This window comes from Pyrgilauda ruficollis, unplaced genomic scaffold (genome assembly GCF_017590135.1).
Source record: "Pyrgilauda ruficollis isolate IOZ18807 unplaced genomic scaffold, ASM1759013v1 scaffold5, whole genome shotgun sequence".
In the NCBI taxonomy this organism is placed as follows: Eukaryota; Metazoa; Chordata; class Aves; order Passeriformes; family Passeridae; genus Pyrgilauda; species Pyrgilauda ruficollis.
The window spans coordinates 4,496,496-4,520,974 of record NW_024526599.1 but is presented as its reverse complement, the minus strand read 5'-3'; the positions used below and the strand labels follow the sequence as shown (position 1 = coordinate 4,520,974).

General features: G+C 40.7%; 1 protein-coding gene across 1 annotated transcript in view; it reads right to left on the bottom strand.

The window, feature by feature from the left end:
- The window catches only part of FHDC1 (FH2 domain containing 1), a 30,603-nt gene extending 9,818 nt beyond the window's left edge, over positions 1-20,785 (bottom strand). Inside the window, exons 1-8 of the mRNA XM_041480049.1 lie at positions 20,239-20,785; positions 13,336-13,397; positions 12,712-12,814; positions 4,442-4,527; positions 4,260-4,360; positions 1,406-1,476; positions 1,181-1,288; positions 222-292 (exon numbers count right to left, since the gene is read on the bottom strand). Coding sequence (XP_041335983.1) covers positions 222-292; positions 1,181-1,288; positions 1,406-1,476; positions 4,260-4,360; positions 4,442-4,527; positions 12,712-12,814; positions 13,336-13,397; positions 20,239-20,721 — 1,085 coding nt within the window. The 5' untranslated portion in view covers positions 20,722-20,785. The remainder of the gene's footprint in view (positions 1-221; positions 293-1,180; positions 1,289-1,405; positions 1,477-4,259; positions 4,361-4,441; positions 4,528-12,711; positions 12,815-13,335; positions 13,398-20,238) is intronic.
- Between the last annotated feature and the right edge of the window lie 3,694 nt (positions 20,786-24,479).

Below are 24,479 nucleotides of genomic sequence, written 5' to 3'. Positions count from 1 at the left end.
AAAAACCTATGGAGATCATGTAATAAAAAAACCTCATACCTGAAGGCACATTGCAGGCATACTTCTGCTAGTAAATGGAAATGAAGACCTCAAAGCTACAGTAAACATTTGCTAAGATCTGGTTTTGTGCCAAGACTTTCCTAAATAAGCCTCATTGCTTCACAAATGAGAAAATTCCAATTTCACTCAAACCATAAGTTTTCAGTTTTCTTTTAACTCACCTGGCGGCATCATGAACACTCCTAATTTTTTCTGAAAAGTTGAGAAGAGCAGCATCTTTCTTTTGGGCTTCCTGAAACAAACAGAACAAAACCAAAACACACACAATCCATTAACATTCCACCACCATGCCAAAATCCCTCAGTCTGGCAGTTCTAAAGCTTCTGGGAGGGCACTTAAAGGTTTCTCTCTTGCACTGTTTTTCTTCCCATTCAATCCTAACACAACTGAGTGGAGGACATCCCTTAAAGAAAAGCAGGGATCAGAACTGGAGATGTTAAACAACAGCTTCCATTTTGCACTGTAAAATAATAGCTGCTTCTGCCAGTGAACATAAGCCAGATGTATTAATAAGGAATGTCAGGGAAAGAACATTTACTGATGCCATTGTTTGAGCAGATACAATGCTTCCTGCACAAACATCAATTTATACCCTATTAAATCTCTTAAGCCAGTTTGTACACAGATAACCAAAGTCAAATAGATGCATTTAAATTCTCTCCCTTTTAAAATCAAAAAGTTTGAAAGGAAGGAAAATAGCTTGAAAATGTCTGCAGCAGCTTTAAAAAACACACATCAGTCATTGAAGGAGGAAGAAAAAGCTATCAAGAAGGCTGCTCAAAAGATTCAATGGGAAGATGGAGAGAATTTTTATCAAAACAAGCCACTTCCACAGTGTAAGAATTTGGGATAATAAGAGAAAATCTACAATGAAGAAGTATGATATATGATTTCTTTCTACATGATATTAAAACTTAAGCTTTCCATGGGTTTCCCAATAGGATAACCAGGTAGAGGTAATTTTTGGTGTATTTTGTGGCAGGAGAAAAAAGGTGAAGATTAGATCAAAGCTGTGAGGCAGTTGCTTTTTTTGGAGGCACATGGCCCCTTATATTGTGTATCAATTAATGGACCTGTATTTGTAGAAGTTGTTTATACCAGCAAAATAGCTTTTCTATACCAGAGCAACAAAATGCAGCAGACTCATCCCAGGTTTGTTTGCTTTTGTGTCTGCCAGCTTCAGCAGTGACGACAGTTTAAATCCAACAGCATTGCCAGCATAACCTCCCTAAAAAGAAACAATTTGCAGAAAAGCAAATGAGAAGCTGAGGCATGACATCAGAGCACTGCAGCACTAACAAGGAAGTATGGTCCACCAGCCATCTCCCTTTGGGATGTCACTTACCGCATTCATAATATTCCCAGCCTGAAGGACCAAGTGCAATATGGAATGCAGCTCCTCACAAGTCATTAACTCTGTAAGGAGCAAGAAAATTGCTGTTTAACAATTGTTTGTTTAGAAATATAGTCAGTTACCAAGCTCCTCTTCATCTTGAGCTTTTTTTTTTTTTTTAATTTGACAAGAAACTCCAATAAACTAAAGAGGTCATGGGAAAGATAATGGTACTACAATTGTTTGTTTAGAAATATAGTCAGTTACCAAGCTCCTCTTCATTTTGAGATTTTTTTGTTTGTTTGTTTGACAAGAAACTCCAATAAACTGAAGAGATCATGGGAAAGATAATGGTACTATATAATTCCAATTCACAAGCACAACTGACAAACCTCAAGACTTTAAGTTAGCAAGTGTAGTATTTCCAAGGCAACCTCCAGCAGCTAAGGAAACATTTGGGGCTTAATCCTGAATGTGCAAAGTGTCTCATGCAAGTGGTTAAGTATCCTCACCACCTACTAATTATTCCAGTGCGAGGCAAGTGTTCTGCACCCTGCAGGATCCATTTGCCATCTGCCAGGATAGGGCTTTTGAACAACTACTCTTTTTTTAGGAGACTTGGCCATAAGGCCTGAAAAGATAACAGGGAATGTTTAAATTTTCCTTGCTTATCCCACTCCCACTATGAATCATCATTTTATTTCTGTATGATCACCAACTCAGAGCAGTATTTGTTTTACTTGTCATATCAAAGATGATTTAGCACAAAGTTATATTCAGTGTGACAAAGAGTCACATGGAATAAAATAGCCTTTTAAAGTTTTCCCATCACACAAGCATGGTTTGTATGTATCTTCATTTCTTTGCAAAATGCACAGTACTGATCTATCTGAATTCATGCACCTTTTCACCCAGCCACATATGAGCAAAAAACAATATATGTGCAAAAAACAATGTATGTGCACCAGAGGGATTGCCTTAGAAATAAGATGTGGAAATTCAAAACTGTAAAGAGTTAATAAATGTGGCACTGCAAACCAAGCAACTCCAAATTTGCAATTACCCATATGGCAAGAAAATCACTATGAGCTGGTTGTAATGTAAGGTACTAAATGTTATACTAATGAAGGAAATAAAAGGTGGAATACTTTTGATTGTAGTCTAAATACTTTTAAAAACTGTTTTGATCCCAAATCCACATTCTTTAATTTATCCTGCATTCAGCTGATCCACACAATTCAGTAATGAATCATTTTGGAAGCCCATAGCCCTTACACATTTGTATTTCAATACTGGCAACCTGAAAACATAGAAATAGTTAAATAACCTTTGATTTAACAAGATAGATCCAAGGTGAGGACACAAGGAGGAAGAGAGAGGAGAGGATAAATATGAGCATAGCAAATTTCACAAGGCCAAGAGGAGAGGGCAACTTCTAAAGACTTCACATAGTAAGAGCCTGCTCCGTGTCACTGTGACATCCATCCATGTGCAGGCTAGATGAGAATCCACCAGGCTGTTTAGACCATCCTAACCCTTAGTGATTATCAGCATTAAAGTTGAAGTAAATATTCTCTCCGTTTAATTACAGGAAAGAAACTCAGGAGGCAGCAATAGGAAAGGAGACATAACTCCTAAACAACTTCAGGCTATCAACAAACCCTGAAGTGAAAAGACCAAAAGGAGAAGAGCACATGACAAAGTGGACTGAACACAGGGAAGGCCCAGTCAGTGATTTGCGTGACTGGCCTGCTGCAGGAGCTGGAGACCAAAGTGTCTCCTCTCTGGAGGGAATTAATGCACCAGTTTACATATGTCTTGGGTGAAGGACACGAAGGACATTAAGGTGTGGCTACTTTTATACATAACATATTCCCTCACATATGTCTGTTGCTCAAAACACAAAGAACAATGATTTGAAAGAGATCCTAATAAAAGGCCAAACTCAGACCTAATCCTAAGTACTGCACACTTTCCTGAGTCGATGAGAAGTTCAGTCCCCACTGGTGGGAAAATGCCTTTTTTTCCTCTTTGCTTTCACTTGAAAGGACTATTCTAATCACCAATGCTCATAATAGAATATTTTAATTAGTGCACCATTTTATAGCACTACAAGCAGCCTAAGCAGTGATCTAGTAGCCAGTCAAAAAATTTCCAACGTGAAATACGAATTTCATATTGAGGAACAGGACAAAGTGGCACTCAAAATACTGTAAAGGGTCAACATTAATGTTTAACTGGAACCAGGAAATCAACTATTTTCCTGCAGAGTAGAAGACACTACAGTACCCAACAAACAGCCATCTGCAGCAGTTCAAAACTTGAAAAATGTAAAGAGCAGAACAGGTATGTAGAGAAACAGAGAATAAAAACAGAAAACCAAGGAATAGCAAAGGTATTCTTTACAATAAAGATTTTATCCAATCAATACTGCCACCTCAAAAGGTAGTGGCCTATAGAGAAATTGAGAAAGTAGTCATTTTTTTCTATGGATCTCTGAAAGAATAAGAAGAGAGGTGTAACAACCACATTCCATCAGAGGGAGAGCAGTGCAGGAATGAGCAAACTGTACTCAAAAGATGACATCCTAATTTGGTCATAGACACTTTTGCTTCTGTCAGTTTAGGGCATATTCCTTTTAGGCTTTGAACATGAATTTGTTGCTAGTGTACCCAAAGTCTCCAAGATTTTTGATTTTGGAAGCAAAGATCCACCAGGCACACCCTGATGGCATTTGTCAGAGGGGAGTTAGCCTCGTTTTAATAGCCAAGGTACCTGAAATTCAAGCTCTGGTCTTCGTAATGCAGACTAATTAACATGCTAACAAAAACAAGAGTATTAGGCATGTCCCAACATATTTAATTACCTTTTGTTGCCCGTCTTATAATTTTCATGTCATCCTGTAGAGAAGCACAGGAGGGTGAGAACTCCCTCTCCAACACCATGGCTTCAATCCTAAGAGCATAGCTGGAGTACACAAACAGGTTTAGAACTGACAGCCGAAAAAGAACACTTATCATAAACAGAACAAACCAACTATCTCCTTACTTTGGCACCTGGATTAGTAAGTACATGAAGGAATCAGCTTGAGACAGTTTTGATACATCTCCATCAAAGGCTTTTAATTTCTTTACCTAGAAAAGAGAAAAAAAAACACTAGCAAAGAATTTCATGAAAGATCGAGATTAACCTGACTTTGGAAGGCAACACCTTGAAAAGCAGTAAGTTTAAATGAAGGCATTGGAAAGTCCACCCAGTGAATGGCTTCACTGTCCCAAGATCCTGTAATTTGCACACACCCCAACCACAAAAAAAAAAATTTAAAATATAGAGCCACTCTTCTCCCAAAAAACTAGCTACACAGTCCAGCAGCAGAAACCATGATGCCACCATTCTGATTGCCGATTTTGATTTCTGATCAATGATTGCTTTCATCACTACGTTTAGGATACTGATGATGATCTGAAAAATGACCCTCAACTCTTCAACAACAGTGATGCACACTCGGGCATAGCATAACTGTGTTCAGAATATCCAGCATTGGACTGCCTAGATCCTATTGGCACAATACAACTAAACTTTAAGTTACTGGTTTTTTTCCAAGATATTTGCTTCAACCATTTCCCCTAAAATACTCTTAAGGGGTAAACTTCATGATCTTGAGTTTGAATTATTTTCATTAATATGAAATATTTTAAAGATAAATCAAATCTTGCATTTTAAGTAATTTTTTTTTGTCAGTACTCTCAGTACTCTGAGGACACCATTTACATGCAAAGGAAATACCACTGCATTAATTTTGTCGATCTTCCTTCCCAGCTCCACCAAAATCCATATATTTGCATGATCTGGAAGCCACTGATCCACCCACATACTCACTATTTGTTTATATAGAAGAACTGAAAAATACATGCACATATGTTTAAGTGTAACTGGAATTTCTTCCACATCTTCCAACACGGCAACTGTGTCCAAAAGCAGAGCTCACTCTCAGCTACACTATTTCTTCATTCAAACAATAAGTTCTCACCCAGCAGCAGCTGCATGTGTCCACTGAGTTACACACCAGCCCATCATCCTTCCTTTGTGTAACATCACACTTAAAGCCCATGCACAACCACATTCACACAGATGGTTTTTAGTTTTAGAAAGCATATTAAGCTATTGGAGAGAAGGACACTACATCAAGGCCTCAACAGTTACCCCCCACCACCATGATTTAGCAAGATATCCACAGGTTGTTTTAAAGAATCAGCCTACAAATTAATCACTTCAGTTACTTTTCTGCTTTGACAGTAAAAAGTAGCTGATTTGTAGTGGAAGAAAAATATGCTATGCTAAATCAGGGCTCTGAACTAACAGAAGAAAAGGATTCTTTTAACAGCTTTATTGCTATTTCTTTCCACACCATAAAAAATAGAAATGTTGAGAACACATGAAGAAAGAGAAAAAGACAAGTTAATCACAGAATGAAAAAGAATTCCTTTTCAAATTAAAAACCACATCAACAAACAAATGAACAGGAAAAAAGACTAACAAAAACTTATAACCAAGAAAAAGACCTCCAATAAAAGAGCAATTTTTATTCAGGCTATCTAGCTTCATTTCCTAACACTGCCACCCCCTCCCATTTAACTCAAGACACTCGGACAACAGCTCCTCTTCTAAAGATAAACAGCATAACCATTTTTTTTTAGGCCTGAGAAAACTCCTAATTTACTGAGTAATTCAAGAAGTCTGCCAACAAAAAAACAGGAAAGACCAGACTTGACATTCCTGATAATTCTAAGGTGTTAAATGAGCAAGAAACAAACCCAAAATAAACACTTTTTCTACCTCATTAGGTGGGGAGTGAGAGATAGTATACTGCCTCAGTCTTTAAAGGTTCTTTAACCTAGCTTTCCAAAACTAGATGACTGCAACCTAAAAAAAAAATCTGCAAATTCTCCAACCTCATTTTACTGTCTTGCAAATACCAGTGTTTGCCTGAAAAGGATACAGGCATTCAGATATGGCAGAGAGGGAGGAAAGACAGAAAACAGCCCGCCAAAAAAACCCACGCCACCTCACCAAAATCAGACCATATAAGCCACAGGTTAATTATAGGAAGATGCAATTTGAAGACTTAAATGCACAAAAAGTGAACAATAAGAGATCCTGAGACAGAAATATTAACTTATTCATGCTACCAGCACTATATTTAAATATACTTTCAACAGTAAGTAAAAATCAATGTGTTCTATGTGCAATTTTAGTTTTACATGCACTGGATGAAATCCTCTTTCTTCTATCCTACTAGGAAAAATGCCTGGAGTCACATGAGTACTAAATCCCAGAATTAACTCAGAGGAGGAACATTCCTAAACATGCACAACAGAAGACATTGACAAGGCTGCCTTCTGATGGGTAGGATGGGGTGTGAATGTCATCATGCAAAAAGCTCTGGGCAATAGTCAGCCCAGAAGAAAGTCTGTGTAACCAGACTTGAAACAAAGATGTGCTCATCACCCCACTTTTCCCAGCCTACATCAACCACCTAAACCCCCACTGTCTTCTATCCCAAACTGCCTTTGGAAGAAGCATCAAGGCAGCTCACCCAAGAAGCCCAAACCCCAAGGATGGTGGAGGACAGTGACCCATTCCACAAGCAGACAAAACAGGAACACAACAGAGTTCTAAGTCCTTTTCACCCTGGAATTCAGCAAACACAGCGTGGTTCTCCATACATGTCTGAAGTTTTTCACACAGAAGACTAAATCATCTGTTAACTTGGCCTTAAAATTGTAAATAGTCTGGGAAATAGCTAAGGTAAAGATAGGACAGCAATTATTGTGTGTTCCCTTTTTTATTAAAAATTTCATATTTTAAAAATAATTCATGCCATGAAGGGGAAAAAAAAGTTATTTGACTTTATCAACACTACCAATAAACTAAAAAAAACCCCAGCTTCTGAATGCCAAAGCTAAAAAATTACTGGAACACATTTTGGATGTCTGTCATGACACATTCCAAGGAGACTATTCAAAATCCCATGGGACTGCCTCTACTCTCAACTGCCATGCTGTCCAAGTATTCTGGAAGAAAACTGAGATTCTCTGATGGCTCCCAGAAGTGGGGTCAAATTCAAATACCAACTGCAGCCAGGGCTGCAAAGAAACCATGGGGATTGACAACAATGTTCACTATTAATCATGTTAACAGATATAGTAGATGGGTTCAGAACAAAAGAGAGCTAAAAATGTAGCTTATTATAAAAATGTAATGAATAATCCTATCAGTTCTGGCCTTGACCTCCTCTCTTGTAGCACAACAAAACTTTTCCACAAGAGCAGGCAGCCATGTACCTACTCTTGGAGATATGGCAGTGTAATGTGTACATGCAGGAGAGCATAATTACATTGTATGCTCAGTTCTGTATTACTCAAATTGGGTGCCGAGCTACTAATTTAATTTTTCATTATATTTGTATATGGAATATGCATTTGCACTGCCCATGCATGCCCATGCACACTCAATCTGATTTTAGATACACAAGGTTCTCACGTATATAATTTGCTTAATTTTAAGAACAGTTATGAAACATAGAAAGCCTGATCTTTGATTTGCTTTGTGAACAATTGCAGTAGAGATGCCCATTTCAAGTATGCCATTATACCTGGCAGACACAAAAGCTACTGTATTCAAGTTCTTGGTAATTTTTAAGCTACCAGCAGCACTTCTAGTGGGATTTTATTTTATGGCATAAAACAGGTACCTTGTAGGATCTTGTAGCTATGCAGGATCTTTGAAGAAGAGGAATAAATATTTTCTCTGTGGGTTAGTTTTTATTATTTAGTATCTCCATACCACTGCAAATATTCAGGGCACTAACAAAAAAGAAAGTTAAAAAATATCAATGCCCCAAAAGGCATCACAGTGGAATCCAGCCACAAGGGCATGTGGGAAAGCAGCAGATGTGTGAGGCAGTGAAACACGATGGGGCACAAGCTAGAGCAGTGGCAAACCACTACCAGCAAATGACAAAAGAAAGGGAGAAAAACCTGCAGATAATCATAAAGGGCAAAAAAGGAAAAGGAGATGAAAGCTCTAAAGGATGATCAACCCTCTAAAGCACTGGCTGAGGAAAGGAGAGGGCATTTAACTACACACATGGTTTGAAAAGGGTAGGGCTGACAGAAACAGTTCCAATAAAGCAGGTGACGGACGACCAGGGTTTGAAATCAGAGCACAGGAGCAAAGGACAGGCTTGAGACATTAAAAAGGAAGCTAAGACACTGTGTTGATAACCTGGGAGTGCATGTGTGTGGGTGAGCTGATTACCAGTGTGATATGCTCTCTTCTGTATGCATTTAAAGTACAGATTCTGGCTATTCTAGCTCGTTAAACACTGGACTCTCTCAACTTTTGCCAGTCTGGGCCTGTTGAAGAGTGCAATAATATGCACATAAAAGCAGCTAAAAGCTTCTTCTCTGCTCTAGTCAGGATGCCAGTAAATAAAAGCTGTCAGCCATTTCAATAGGGTATCATTCAGAAACAACTAGGAGTCTTTTCAGAGGAGATATAGCAGAGAAGACAACTGCTTCAATCAAGGCTCCCTGGAAAAAAAACAAACTGAAAAAAGAGATCAAGCAGAGGAGATTCCAAATAGGTGTTTCTTTCTCCTTACAAAACTGCTAAGCACAGTATGGTACAAACAGCAGGAATTCTAAGAAGGCTTAAACAAATCTTAGATCTTATGCTAGTTGGTAATGTATTGAGAATTGTTATAAATTTGCTTTTGGCCTTTTTCCTAACCACTGTGTAGTGGCCAGGCCACACACCCACAGACAGCCCTGGACAAAACATTGAGTGGAGCCCTGCAGCAAGCTCCATCATGGCCAGCTTCAAGTATTTGTCAAGTTTTTAAAATTAAACATTTGAAAATACCCAAACATTTTAAGTTTTAGGAAAGACTTCACAGCAGTACCAATATTTCAATAATAGTCTTATTAGTTAATAGTCTTAATAGTTTGAGAAAAACATTCAATAAGAAGCCTGTATTTGCCATTTACATGCAAAAATCTCCACAACTTTGATAGCAGTTGGGATTTTTCATAGTAAACAGCTAGAAGATTAGTAGTACTGACACCTATTTCTGCATGCAAATAGAGTTGCCACATTGCAACAGTGCAAATAGAATAATTTTAAAGACAACTGATGTCAAATAGATTTGTTAGTCCAAGGACCTAGCCTCCATTGTCATAAATCTGGAATACCACCAGGTGCTTGAGATACAATGAACTGAAATGATCTGAAATATGTCAGAAAAGTCAAACAAGAGACATGGAGCACATTCAGGTAATGTGAGTGGATATCACAACACTTGTAGATAAGATACAATTGGAGTACAAAGCTGGGGCTTATTCACACCAGGTAAACTGTAAACTTAAACTTCTTGGTTAAAAAGAGACACAAAATAGTCCAGAGTTGCCCTTTCTACAGCCATGAGGAGGAATGGCACTCCCTTCCCTCCTTTCACTGCTACAGACTAAGGAATTAAAATAAAAAAGAAAAAGCAGAAGACATCTCAAAGCACAGTTACCGGTGCAGAGCCTACAGAAGGCACTTGGCCCTCACTGCAGCTTGCAAGAAACCTGTGCATGCATACAGGCAAATGTGTCTGCAAGTACCTGAGCTGCTGGAAGAGCACACACAGAGGAACTGCAGAAGCCCACCCATGGCTGCAGCAAGACAGACTGCCCTGAACAGCTGCTAACCTTTCAGCACCTGAGTGCTGAGGTCTCTGCTCACAGCAATTCCCAACTCTTACAACAACAAAGCAGGTCCTTAGGAGAACAGAAAGCATGGAAAGGGCAATGCCAGGGAATCCTTGCTGAGGATGGGTGCAACATTGTGCAGGGACAGACCAATGTGATGACAACTTGCTAAAGCTATCTCATGTGAAATGACAAAAAAGAAATTAGGGAGTATTAAACAGAAGAGGGAACAGCAGAACAATTAACACCACTTCACCTGGTATCTCTAGTGGCTCTGGATTATTTGTATGTGGGACTGTAAGCTTCTGATGCCTTTCCCTTAGCAAATGGTGAATCACTATTCTAGGAGACAGGTATTCAGTCTAGGAGGCAGACAATAAACTAAAAAAAGTAAGGGGATATAGCAGAAGAACAATGAACATGCATTTAGAGAAAAAATGGTGAAAAAGAAAAAAAAAGCTCAGAGGCTCCTAAAAAAAACAAATTTTTTAATTGCCTACACCAAAATTTTAGAAGCCACTGTAGTAAAGGAGTTACTGGACCCATTTATTCTTAGACCACACCAAGCATGATGACATGAAGGCATGGAAACATTTTTCCATACCAGCAGAAACATCAGGCCCTTACACTCAGGATTTTCTCCCTGTCTTGCCTGCCATCCAGCTCTCAAGGGGAAAAATCCAAAGAAGTTCAACAATTACGAGAAGAGTAACAAAGAGGTCTTTCCCATTTCTGATGCATGCAATTAATTAAATACATACAAACACCTGCACACTGGAAAGCAGCCTCTTTCCAGCCTTCCCTTGGGAATAGCAACAAATCTCATGTCTAATGCCCCTTTATTTCTAATGCCCTCCTGTATCATAGAATATCTTCTATTAATTTCTCAAGTGACTCCTTAAAAACACTTCTTAAATCCTCTGGCCCCACTATCTTGAGTGACAGGCCTGCTGTCAAATCTGTTGTCAAATAAATAAACATATTTTTTCACTCTTAGCAGTACCTATTGGATAGCTAATGCATCTAGTTGAGCATTGCAGACAAAACTGATAAATTCAACAACTTACATTACAATTCTAGCCGAATGACAACGTTTTTATCACATAGACTACACTAGCTGAAAGATTTTCTACTTGCCATAAAATAACAACCAAGATCTAAGCCAGACAGAGGAAAAGAAGAAAAAGTACTTTTCTTTCAGTCTAATTTTCTGACTATAAAGTTAACTAGGAGGCACTCTCTTTCAAGTTAGTACTCCACTGTTCTCCTCAGTCTGACTTTCAGAGGAAGGAGATAAATTCTGTTTATATAATGGAATATGTACTAAAATGCAAACAAAGAGGGAAGAGGGAATGGTTTTGAGGTCCCAGAACTACTGTTACCTATTTTTTTGATTGACTACATTTCAGCTTGTTATACCCTCCCAACTCTAAGAGATATAGTAATCAAGTATACTAACATAACACAATTTTTACAAGATTCTCTGCAAAGGCAGCTCAATGTAGGGTCATACATTTGATAGCAAAAGACTTGTAGCATGTTCTACTGATGACTGGATCGGAGATTTGCTGCTGCACAGAGGAAACAAAGTGCTTTGACAGTATGACCTTGAAGTGGTAAAGCATGTGAGCTGAGGCTGATCTGTACGTGGACCTTAACTTAGCAATTTCCCAAGTTTCAGCCACTCACTTTGATGTGAAGCACCCAAGCAATTCTAATGCTAATTTTGTCAGGTTTGTGGTTTACATTTCTCTCAAGTACATACAAATGGGTCAGTGCCAACAGTGAGCAGGCAAGGAACTGTACATCATTAAGCAGGGCTCCCAGGTCAGTCGATGAAGCTTCACCTCTTTAATCATGTGAATAGACCTGAAGCTTGGGACTAGGAGGGGAGAAGGCTGCGCTTGGATGTTGGTCATATGGTGATCACAGGAACACTGAGGAGGCACTGCTGGCAATTCTGTGCCTTCTAACACATCTCCTTTGAGCACTAAGCCATGTTAGCAAATTCCATGGGTGCTGAACGTTGGAGCTGCCTTTCTGCCCTATTGAAACCCAGTGATCAGGCCCAGGAACAGACCCAGATGAACCAAGCAGGCAGTGAACCAGAAGGCAAAAAGGCAGTAGCACAGGGCTACCAATATTCAAACAATATTCCACTCACAGGCACTGCAATGGGAAGGCACGAGGCAGGTGCCAAAGAAATGAAATTTGTTTGCTTAGAATACACTTCAATTCTGAATTTTCTAACCTCCCTAGAGCAGTTATCTGCACAAAGGAATGCTCCAGGTCTTGCTGTTTGTGGGACAAAAGGAACATCATATAAACAAAAAATGTCTTATCAACTCCTTAAAAGCAGGTGAAATTACTTGATGTGAAGGGAATGACTACAGTGTGACCTCAATACCACAAGTCACACGAAGATTAAACATTTGCACTCAGTGGTTCCCTGTTCCCTAGCCTCAGGAAGGCATTGAGATTCCTCTTTTACAGAGCTTCTTGTTGGAATCCCAGTCAGCAGAACTCTACAAAAAATAAGTTCCACATAAAACCATTATTTACCTCCTCTGCTTCTGGTAATAATTTAAGAAATTCATGTAGCAGTTCAGGACCATAGGGCTGACTTCTTCCATGATAAATATCTTCAATGATGGATTCGGCAGACCTTGAAAAAACAATTGAGCACACATATTTCTAACACTTGCAGGGCGAACAGCTACACAGATTGAAAAAACCATGCCTGGGCTACTCAACAGAGTTATAAAGAGGTTGTGGATGCATCAGTGTTCACAGCAGCACTGCTCTGACACCATCTTCAAGTGATGCCTTGACCGAAGGGCAACGTTATCAGTGAATACAGACAGCAATGGAAGGGCTCGCTCTTGGAAAAGTTGCTCCCATTGCCCCTTTCTAATTGTTTACAAAGAGAGGAAGCCAGCAAAAGGCAGCTCACAGGCATTGTTACATGAGGTAAAAGGGCTTCCCTTAACCATACCTGAAAACTCACCTCAGCTGGTTAACATCAGCAAACTCTGTTTGATACTAAGTCATAAATGCACTCAAAATCAAACATATTAGAAAAGAAATTACGTCAAATTACTTTTGAGAAAACTGCATAAAACAGCAAACTCCACAAGGAACAGAGCACAATGTATATATTTTATGAGAACTACAAAGACTTCTTACTTTTTGAATTGTTTGAGAAATATCCCAATATTCATACTTCGTTTTGCATCCAAAATGGAAACCTGAGAGAGAAAGCAAGAGATTAATCTAACAATACCTAAGAAAATAGCATATAATAGCAGACATAATTTCTTAAATTGCTACAGATAACTGTTTGCACCAAATCCCATGCCAAATAAAGAGTCACTTCTTATCAACAAAGATCATATACTACAAAACTAGTTTTTACCAGGGAAATATATAGCACACTCACATCACCTTTCTCCAAATGAAGCAAAAAATTCCATAGCAACATATAAACATAATAATATAATATTGAAAGAATCAATATTCCAATATATAGCACACTCACATCACCTTTCTCCAAATGAAGCAAAAAATTCCATAGCAACATATAATGAAGGAAAGAATCAATATTCGTATTTCATTACAGAGTAAAAACATTCTTCTTGCTTATTTCATAACCCTGCATCTGCAAAATGTTGCTTATCAGGTCATACACTGTATTGCACTTGAAGACCCCAAGGTTAGTGAACAGCACACTTCAAAACCCATGTAAATTCAGAGGTTTTGTGACAAATGTGAGGATGGGACTTCTAAGCAGAGGTCAGGTGCATTACTGATTTAATTCATCCCAACTAACAGCCACACTGACTCAAGGCAAGACAAGTAAGTCAATCTTGAATCAAACCCTGAAACATGTAATGCCCAAATCTGTTTGCTTAGCTAGAAGCAAACAGAAATCCATAATAAAGTAACAGTCTCTCCCAGCTTTGTATTTCAAAGTTGGTTTGCTGTATCATCTTACGTATATAATTCTGAAGATTAGGCAGACAGAAAAAAAAGCCAAACCTTCCCCACAATATTTCCCCTTAATTTTGTAAAAAATTTTAAAATCAAAGTGCCTCTTTTATTTTTTTTCCTGTAACAGCATACAAGTTCAAACCTGAGAGGTATGCCCTGTTTTAGCAAATTGTGTCCTTAAGGTTAAAATTTTACCACAGCTATTTTGGCGATAACAGCTACAGAAGTCATGAGATTTACAAGGACAAGAGAATTGTTTCACCTTAACAGTTCCACCTGATGGCTACAATAAAAGAGCTCAGTACACATAGATGTTCAAGACTAGTCTTGGACTCATGTGTTTGTGGTTTTGACAACTGGGAAGGCATTTTGACCTTTGTGACAGTGCTCAGATTAGAAGTAGATATATAAATGCAACATTGGCATTATCATGAAATTGAATTAGCCTGCAGTCATGCTGGTGACAGTGAAAATATAGGGATGATTAATGGGCTATCCTCAACATACACCCAGGAGACAGCCTCTTCGTCTGCTAAAAATAGTGAGTCATATTGAAAAGTTTTCTGAAATTCTGGAATTTCCTCTCTTCTGAAAACAGTGAAGACTAGAAAACACAGGAAATATCAGCATATTAGTTTTAATTAGACGATTGGTAGCCCAAAGCCCTTCAGTTTTAGCATATGCAGAGATAAGGGGACAGATTGTGGTTTATTCTCCTGTTATCTTGAGAGTTGAGAGGCCCCCAACAGATCATTAAGGAAAAGCCCCTTAGCGCAGGACAGGTTCAACTATCTCTCCCCCTGCAGTATCTAATCTTTTTCAAATGTTTTACTGCAGGGACCTCTCACTGACCTCTCTAACTGTAGCTCCAGTCTCCAATTGCTCCGGTCACCCCTAGTTCTCTGTACTAGTTTAAGCCCATAAGCTTTACCATCATTTGGCTTTTGCTTTGTTTGGGGTTTTTAAGCATGTTCAGAGTTAATCTTGTGTACATTTTTTAAATCATAGTCAGTAACTGTTACAAGGAGACTGATCATCCTATGAGTAAACCTTTGTTTTCCATGGCACAACTCAGATTTACAGTACAACCCCAAACAAATTACATAATTTTTTTTTAATATCTTCCCTCGAAGAAAAACAACAAAGGGGAACATATACAGCTGCATTTGTCTTATCAGCACGACAAAAAAATGTCACAGCTGTTCTTGAGCACCAGGATTTTACATACACTTCTTGCTCTGTATATGACTGTACTCTATTTTTTCTCTGATTTCTTGTTTAACCACACAATCAGAACAAGTCTCACTTTTTGGTCACTCTCTGCTTGGTGTCTACTTCAAGCTTATCTAAAGTGTTTGAAACTGCTGTCATTACATAACTACCTTCAAGGAGTTTCCAGATGGGAGCACAAGGAGGAGAAAAGGGGAACCTGGCAGATCCCCCATAAATCCAAGCTCCCAGCACACAATACACTATCTTCCATCCCACATTCAGTTGCATATTAGATTCGTAAGCTCAGCCTGAACATCTGTTCACAATGTCTACTCTTCTCCACCGAGATTTCATTTGATTTCGTTCATGCAGAGCACTGTCTGCTGTTGTTTTTTACCCTTTGAACATTACCACAGTTTTTTCTAAACTCTGCTCAGTCTGCTCCTGTCTTCTGTTCACACATGCCATCAACGCTGCTGCCGGCACAGCACCATTTCAGGTCTTGCCACCCAAAGGGGTTTTGAAGTGCTGTCCACCAGTAAAACCCCTGGACTTCTTGACTCAAAAAGTTACACTGGACTGTAATTGAGAATTGGGAACAGGCATTCCTAGTTCCACTGGGATTCTCCACAGTAAAAAAAAAACCCTCTCATATGGTTTCCTATGATTTACTTTAGATAAATTCAGGAGAGCTTTCTCCATTCTCATCCTCTACTCTCTGAAGCTGGAAATACTACAATTCTCTCAAATACCTTCCACCATCTCCACACCTGCACTTTGCAAGCCCACGTAAAACATCACAGGTCACTTGCCATCACTTGCCACATCTACTTTACAAACAGTGCAATCTCTAAACCAAGGACAGCAATTCACTCATTAATCCACTTTTCATCACCAGAGTATTCAACCCAGCATATTTCCAAAACCTGCAGCAGGCACAGATCACACAATAGCAGGCCTCAGTTTGACAAATCCACCACAGAAATACTCAGTTATCAAGGTAATATGAGAAGGGGAAATTAGCCTGAGTACCACAGTGAAGTTGAGTTGATGATAAAAGGATATCTACTCCTGAATCCCAACACAAATTTGCAATCAATACAAAAGATTCAGAGGAGTGTTCTGGGAGACACAAAAAGACCCACATCAAAAGTGACTTTGGAGAAATGTAACAGGAGTTTCTCGCCATGAAATCATCAATGGGGAGGAGAAACACAACAAAGCGGATTTATAAGAGATCAGTAAAACAAAACATTGTAGGTTTCTTTGCCCAAGAGTAATGGGGTTTCACATGGTGGGACACAGTTTACAAATTACAGCAAGCATGGAACAGCCTGGCGGCTCGGGCTTGGTGCTGCAGGTTGGGAAGGATATAAATAACTTCCTGTTTCAGCTTCCACTTCACATTACAACACAGCAACCATCACTCCATGCCTGCAGTCACGGGGCAGCAGAGTGAACCTAGCAGCTCACTAAAGGGCTGTCCCCACTCTGTGTCATCCTCCCATGTCACGTTCCCAGCCTGCTCTTTCCCTTAGGCAGGCACTGGTACTCATCTCATTTGGTTCTTGCTGTTAGTTCTTCTCTGGATCAACAGGTTGAATCAGCTCTCAAGAAGGTGGAATAAGCATCAGAGCCAGCACAGGGAAAACAGAGAAGGCATGTCTAGGAGAGGGGACAAGAGACATCCTGCTCACTCCTTCCATCTTCCTTCTCTCTCCTCCTCTCACTGTCCCTTTGCACAGGTTGTGGAATTCACTGCATCCTTCCTCGAAGTCATCAAACCTCACTCGAAGAGCAGAAACTGCTCCAGTAGAAAACAAATGAAGAACCCCACAGCACTCTGCTGAGCTGCTTACTCAAATATGTTTACAGAGGGTGTAATATGTGTATTGCATTATCCAATATCTGTCCAGAGGCAGCGGACAGGTGGGGTGAGGTGAGAGACAGGAGCAGAGGCACAGTTTGAAGGAGAAAGCAAGACCAGTTCCTCTGGCTGACAAGAAGCTGTTCTGCCCACTCCACTGCCAGGCTAACTAAGCCTGGGTGAGCGCCTGTTGTGCCACACTGGGACACCACTGAAGGATGGGGAAAGTAAATTGGCGTGTAAACTTAACCTTGCACCCCCTATTTTTCAGGGCCTCAAATTACATGGAACCATAGGGCAAATTAAGCCTTTAGTCAAGGAAACATGTTAATTAATCTCCTAAGGGTTTGGTGAGGGCTTGTTTACAAAAAGGAAAGCATTTGCTGTAGGACTTTGACTCAAGCCTCAAAAGGGACTTCTGTTATAATGACGATGTTACATATAAATTCCCTGTATAAGTCACTGTCGAGGAGGAATTCAAAGGACATGCAGTGTTGTAAGCCCCTACATGCATAGAACTTTTACCAAAACTGCTCATGATTTCATAATCAACAGTGATCTCTGGCAAAGGTACGAAACCCCAAATCTCCTCCACAGTCTGTAGGGCAGTGCCCTCAACACTGGCTGAAGAGTAACTCTTCAGCACATGCACTGAAGCTACACCATTGCACCAAGAGGGACATCATAGGGACAACAGAGCGCTCTCTGGCCCTGCCCTTCTGTAAAGCACTTCAGACACATGTTGCTTTTCTTCAGATTTGGATCTAAGTAAAAGTTGAGTTTATGCACTTGAAGTTGCCTTGAAAATTCATTGCTGATATACGATGCCACCTAGGCTAATTCCACTGTGTAAATATCTAAGAGCATTTTTCTTTGCTAGACCATACAGCACTGTCTAAAATCGACTGTGCTGTACACAAAGGGAACAGAGGTACTGAAACACAAGATGTCTGGTCCACCTGGCCTTGCTGGTTTATGGAACGGCCACAAGAAGAACTAGAGCTCCCTCAGCCCCACGCCAGCACTCTCTCCACCAGGTCACACAGATTCCGCACACCTCAGCCTGCCCCCGGCTCCTGTCAGCCCCTGTAGGTTTTACCAGAGAGAGCTGAGGATAGCCATCCACACTGAAACAACCCATGGAGTCACAAAGCAGGCCTGTGCTCCCACCTGCAGCCCCCGCTGAAGCAGGGTGAAGCCCGTGAGCTGCTGCCATCTGTACTTCCGCACTTCCACTAACACGCGGCTCCTCAGGATTATCTCCTTCCCTCCTTGCTAAGCAGATAGGACTGCAAAGTCCATTAACACACAAGAAATTGCTCACCGCTGACACACCGCTGCAGCATGCCTGACAAAGCTTAGCAAGCCCCTGGAACGCTTTGTCACTTAAGTGGCATCACTCAGAGGCAAGTCCTGCTGCCTCACCACCCGCCACGTGCAAAGTCACCACGGCAGCCCCCAGCCAGGGTGCACAGGCACCAAGCAGGGCAAATGCACCACATCAGCTCCAGACACACACACAAAAACCGTAACTTTCAGCAAGACAGGGTTTTGTTTCCAAGGCACTGTATCCTGGAGAATCCCTGGTTTTGCAGGCCTCTGATTTTAATCCCTACCACTGCATGAGTTCTAGAGCACACCGGGGTTTTCTCTGACCTACCTATTGCACCCTGTGGGCCACATTCAGTTTATGAAACTTACTGTAATATTTACTAGAACTAGATCTTTACCACACAGCAGTGCTGAAAGGGGGAGCCTCTAGGAAACGCAGGAGGCCAGAGCTCCGTACATCTGCTCTCGGCACAGGAAGTGCACTCACTGCACTCCTGATTCAAAGATGAACATAGCCTGAAAACAGCGCACAGGTTAATGACTACCTCTGATGATGGCCCCAATTACTGCTTCCCAACGTCAGGGTTTCGGAGCCTGCAATACACATGCCCTCTTAAACCTTAAATTTCAGTACGTACAACATGCATACTGTAAGTGCATTGGTTTCTTATCTTGTCCCTTCTGATCTTATTTTGACATCTTCTGAATCCTTCAAGATGTCAGCAACTTCATGTCCCTATTTTCTCTACTAAAAATTGATGCATTGGTACATCTCTTAACCCCATGCCCTCTGTATTTTGTTTACAAGTTAACATGTATGTAGACACACACTAGTGATTAAATCTGCATTTCAGCCCTCCAATTACTTCAGAGAAAGATCACTTGAGACAATTCAATTCTGGCTTCACAAAGAGGCTGTCTATAAATGAGGATTTAAGAACTAGAAAAGCTACTTATCACTTCCCTGGAGAGTGTCTGAACCTGAGAATACTCAGTACAGAGTACTCCTCACCAGAGTAGAAATCAGTGGCAATTTTGGGACCTCCTTGGAAGGTTATCTTCATTTCCAGAAAAAACAGGGAAGATGAAGTAAAGTTTTTCTTACCAGGAAAGTCATGTTTATGAAAGTGGAAACTTTATAAAATTATGAAATAACAAATACCCTTAATCATTATGTTACGTTCTATATCCTTGATGCCATACTGGCACTTCCCTTCCTGATGTCTCGGATACTGCAGGCATATACAGCTTTAACCCTTGCAAGTAGGATTCTCTTCTCTCCTGCCTGGTACATGTCTGCATGTACAACATCTTGCTTGCATCACAGACACAGAGCAAGAGTTGAAGAGATAATACAGTTGTGTTCCACACTGGAAACTCAAGGGCTATCCAACATGAGTAAATACAGATGCTTTCAGCTCCCTCCGCTTATTCATATTTATTTTAACAGGTGATCAAATCACAGCACTTAGCAAGTTAAAATAATAAAACACAGTTAGCTCTTTGAAAAACAAATATGTGCCACTAAGAACAAAGAGTTTATGTTTCCCATCATTCCCCTCTCCTTTGAATCAAGACAAATTTGCCGTAAGGATGAAACATGACAGAGAAAGAGAAAAAGGCGAGGCAGAATTCACAAAAACTCCTACAGCATTATGTAAAAAAAGAGGTTTTACTTTAATTCTTACCTCCTCTTTAGTCTCTTTAAACGAAGACTTTAAAGATCGGTTTCGGGAGTCTTGGGGTTTGGCTTCCTCCTGCTGCCCAAAAAGTTCCTCAATTGTCTTCGTATCAATTTGATACTGTGGTCTTGCAGCAATTGTCCAGATATTGTTTTTACCACGGACTTGTTCTTCAGGGATAGTTTTCCAGAAAAAGCTCCGCATTCGTTTTTTTTTGCCGTGGCTGTCGTGCCCATTTACCAGCTGTGGAGGCAGGGGTATGTTGGGGCCAGGCAGCGGAGGAGGGGGTGGCGGTGGGGGTGGCATTCCCGGGGGGAGCGGAGGGGCCGGGGGAGCCCCTGTGAGGGGACATGGCGCGGGGGGCGGCGATGCTGCAGGCTGAGAAAGTTGAGGCGCCGTCGTCGCATCCTCGCTCATCAATCCCGTCGCAACTGGAACTGCCCCATTTTCTTTATCATTGACCAAGGAGAGACAATTCATAACATGCATTTTACAGCCTCCCCGAAGGGGAGAGTGTTACTTCCTTGGATGGGCTTGGAACATTGAGCAGGCAGCGCGGCAGCCGCTGGGATCACGCCCTGTCAAACCCTACCTGCCAGCGGCGGCAGCACAAGAGGGGACTGTACCATCTCCGCAACCTGCGACAAAGGACAATAGCGACACTCAGATCACAGGCACTGGACATTGTCCCTCGCACTGAAAAGACACCAAAACTGAGGTACAACAGCTATCAAGCTTTCAATCCAGAAGGGAAATTTAGTGAATCAAAAGCCTTTCACAGGGCAATAGTTTTACATTTATCCACACCAAGATTTCAAACAGCTTCAGGTGCCGAGATTTCAAGAACACATATAAACACAAGAATACCTCTAAATCCCCCACAGTGAGCATCAAAACTACCTATTAATCTCCATTCAGTGCAATTTTGTAAGAGAATACAGTTTTCTCAAATTATTAAAGCAAATATTATTCCACTGCTAATTTCAGGTATGCTTTTAAGGATCACTGCACACAGTACTAACTATGGTATTGGATTAACTGCATCAGACAGACCCTGTTTGAATCTTCTAAACCCATGGTTCAAACCCAAACTGCGTAAAAACAGCTAAAAATTTGCTGATGATTTAACAGTCTAGCCTAGTGTACTACTTTTTTTGCCTTTGTATTTTTCACACAGAGGTCAATAAGGGCAAAAATAGTGTACAGTCCCTAAAGTCTCTGTGTTCACTGAGCATGAACTTAAAAGTATTATTAGTCTGGCTGCACTACCTCCCAAAATACACTCAGAGAAGAAAGACCACAGTTTGGTCGAGCTGTCCTTTATAATTTACTTCAGCATCCAGGCTAACAGTGCCAATTCCATAACAGAGAGAGAGAAAGGACAGAGAAGCTGGTAGGAGGAACAGGACCCTACACATCCTAAGCATTGCACATATGCAAAGGTTTAAATACTTTGGGAAGTTTTTACCTCTAGATTATCTCATAAAACAATTTAACAGGAATCACATTGGGGTTTAAGACTTTTCTTATACTGCCACCTTCTAAATAAAAATGCTGTTATTAGCAGCAAACCTTCAGGTAAGAGCATGACTTCCACAAACCCCACACTTTTGATAAGCTGAGTCTATCAAAACAGATTTAATTCATAAGTCTCAGAGAAAAACTGAAGTGTTTCAAATGCAATACATACCAATGAGGAATCTCATGATTTTATGGAAATTTGGAAGCTATCTCAAAAAAAAAAAAAAAATTTGGGAATTTACAAGAAAAAATGTTAAAAATTCAAAGATGCCACACAATACAAACTTAGATAGGAGACAGACAGCCTCTGAGGAAAACTCAGTCTCAGGAAAACTCACCAGAAAAAGCTCAAGTAATGCACTGGCACAAGAACAACATCAGATCAGAAATTTGGCACTGACTTAGTGGCATGCCTCCTCAGCAGGGTTCACACAGAGCTAATAGCAACCCAGATCAATTTGACATTGTATAATAGTGATGAAAAAACTTCACTATTTTTGCCAGAGATCCATCACTAGACCATACATGAACGAACAGACCCAAGCCACAGAAACAAGCCTTAGGGCAAATTCTCTCTTGGTCTGCAAGGACTCAGCCACTCACAGCTTCACTGAAATCAATAGAAAACAACACAAAATCATCCACTGTACCTTTTCTTCTGAAAACCTTGCTCAGGTAACAATGAACTCCTCTCTCCTGCTTCAGATTTTCCAGTCTCATACCTTATGTTATCCAGGTGTTTACAAGAGTAGAAAACATATATAAAAACCTGTATAAATCACAGGCATGATGGAAAATATTTTAATGGCATGGTAAAAAGGAGAGAAGCTACAAAGAAAGTGGATCAGGATAGAGTGTTTCAAACTCAAGTCAGCATTAATGCCCAGCTGCTATTACAGGGCTCTGCATGTTCACGCCTCTCCTCCCAAATTCATGATCATAGAAGCAGAGAGGCATAAAAAAGCAGGTGCAAGGTGGTGGAAGGAGATTAACCACTCAAAGCAATTAAGTGTTGCATTAATTTAAAGAAACACTCAACTAGGAAAAACACTTTTCCTCCCTACTACTTATTTAAAAATGAAAAATGTATTAGCTAGTTTTCCACCATCACACAAAGCAGTACTCAACATTATTATTTTCTAACTTGGGTTCCCACACATTCACCAAAAAAATGTCAAAAAAGACACAGACAGACTGACCAACCATGCCCCAGGCAACATTCAAGAACCTCATTTTGAGACTTTCAATAAATCCATATGCTTTAGGAAAAACAGGATCAAATCCTAATGGAACAGAGTTGTAGGAGATGAATCATCAGAGTCCCAGCACTAACACACAGGGGAGGAAAATGACTGATCTCAGACCTGAGCGCTTCTGCGCTAGACAAGGGACACTCCTAGTGAAAGGAGTGGAGAAGGCACGAGGAAGAAAACATCCCAACCTAGATGTAAAGATAGATAGAACAGGAAAAACTGTTTTCAATCCAACAAACCCCGCACTGCTTTAGATGAGGTAACAGCCAGAACCAGGAAAGGGGAGGAATCAGCATTTGGAAGGAAGGCACGAAAGGAAAGGCACAGCATAAAGGCTGGCATTCAGCTTTGTTTTCTGACAGATAAGCACGATCCAGGTGACAGAGGTCACCTGCTTGTAAGAGGATGGCAGTCTCGAGTTACCAGATACCAGGAGACTGGTCAAAATTCCCTTCTCATGCTGCCTTCTCGGGAGCAGCAGCTCAAAGCCGTTCCCAGCGGAGCTCCCACCGCTACCGTGGGTGGGAGAGGAGAGAAGCTGGCAGCCAGGACAGGTTCTGGGCTGCTTGCTGCTATCAGCAGGTGCCTCTGAGCAGGAAGTACAGCAAGAGGAGGTGGGGAACAACGCAGCCGTTCCAACTGTGAGCTACAGATTACCAAGACACGCTGGGACCAGGATGCATAATAGAAGCCAAGCAAAATTTTAACTCCTAAGCAGCCTCTCCACACTTTTCAAAGGATTAAAGGGGAAAAAGAAATGAACCAAAAAACAAACGTTTAAGACGCTGCAATTATACCTCATTGTTGCACGTTTGTTATCCAAAACAGCCGGAGAAGCACCAAAGCTCTAAAGTAACATCTTTACTGCACGTCTTAATTGTGTCCATATTTGGCATAAAAGAAACATTTTATTTCTTTGTCTCATTCATTGTTTTAGTCAAGCTAATCTAACTTGGAAATGTAATTTAAAAGTTAAGAGGGTGGGGACAACTTTCTCCCCAGGTAAGAGAAACACTCTAAAGTAATTTGTTTCTTGCAAAAAAGGTAGTTGCCACTGAGACGGACACAGATTGTGTTTGCATACACAAATGAACAGGTGAGGTGCACGACGCACTGAAGGGCATTTCATAATTCATGCTGCAAGACATGACTGACTCCCTTTAACTCACACCTTAAGTTCTCTCCTGCCCACGTTTCTGTATCAGGCACCCTCCAAGTTCTCATGAGAACAGCGCCGAGCCCAACCACAGCATTTGGGTGTCTGTGTCTCAACAACAACCCTACGAAAGGCAAAGTGAGCAACTAGTTGCTGACTGCAGACAGAGAAGCTGCAAACGCCGATAATCATCCCCTGATCCTGCCAAAATCTGCGGGTTACAAAGAACACGCAGCTCACGCTATTCAGCGACATCGCACTTCCTCGCTCCATGCATCCCACAAAAGCGCCGTGCGGCACCGCGTCCCTGCCAGCCG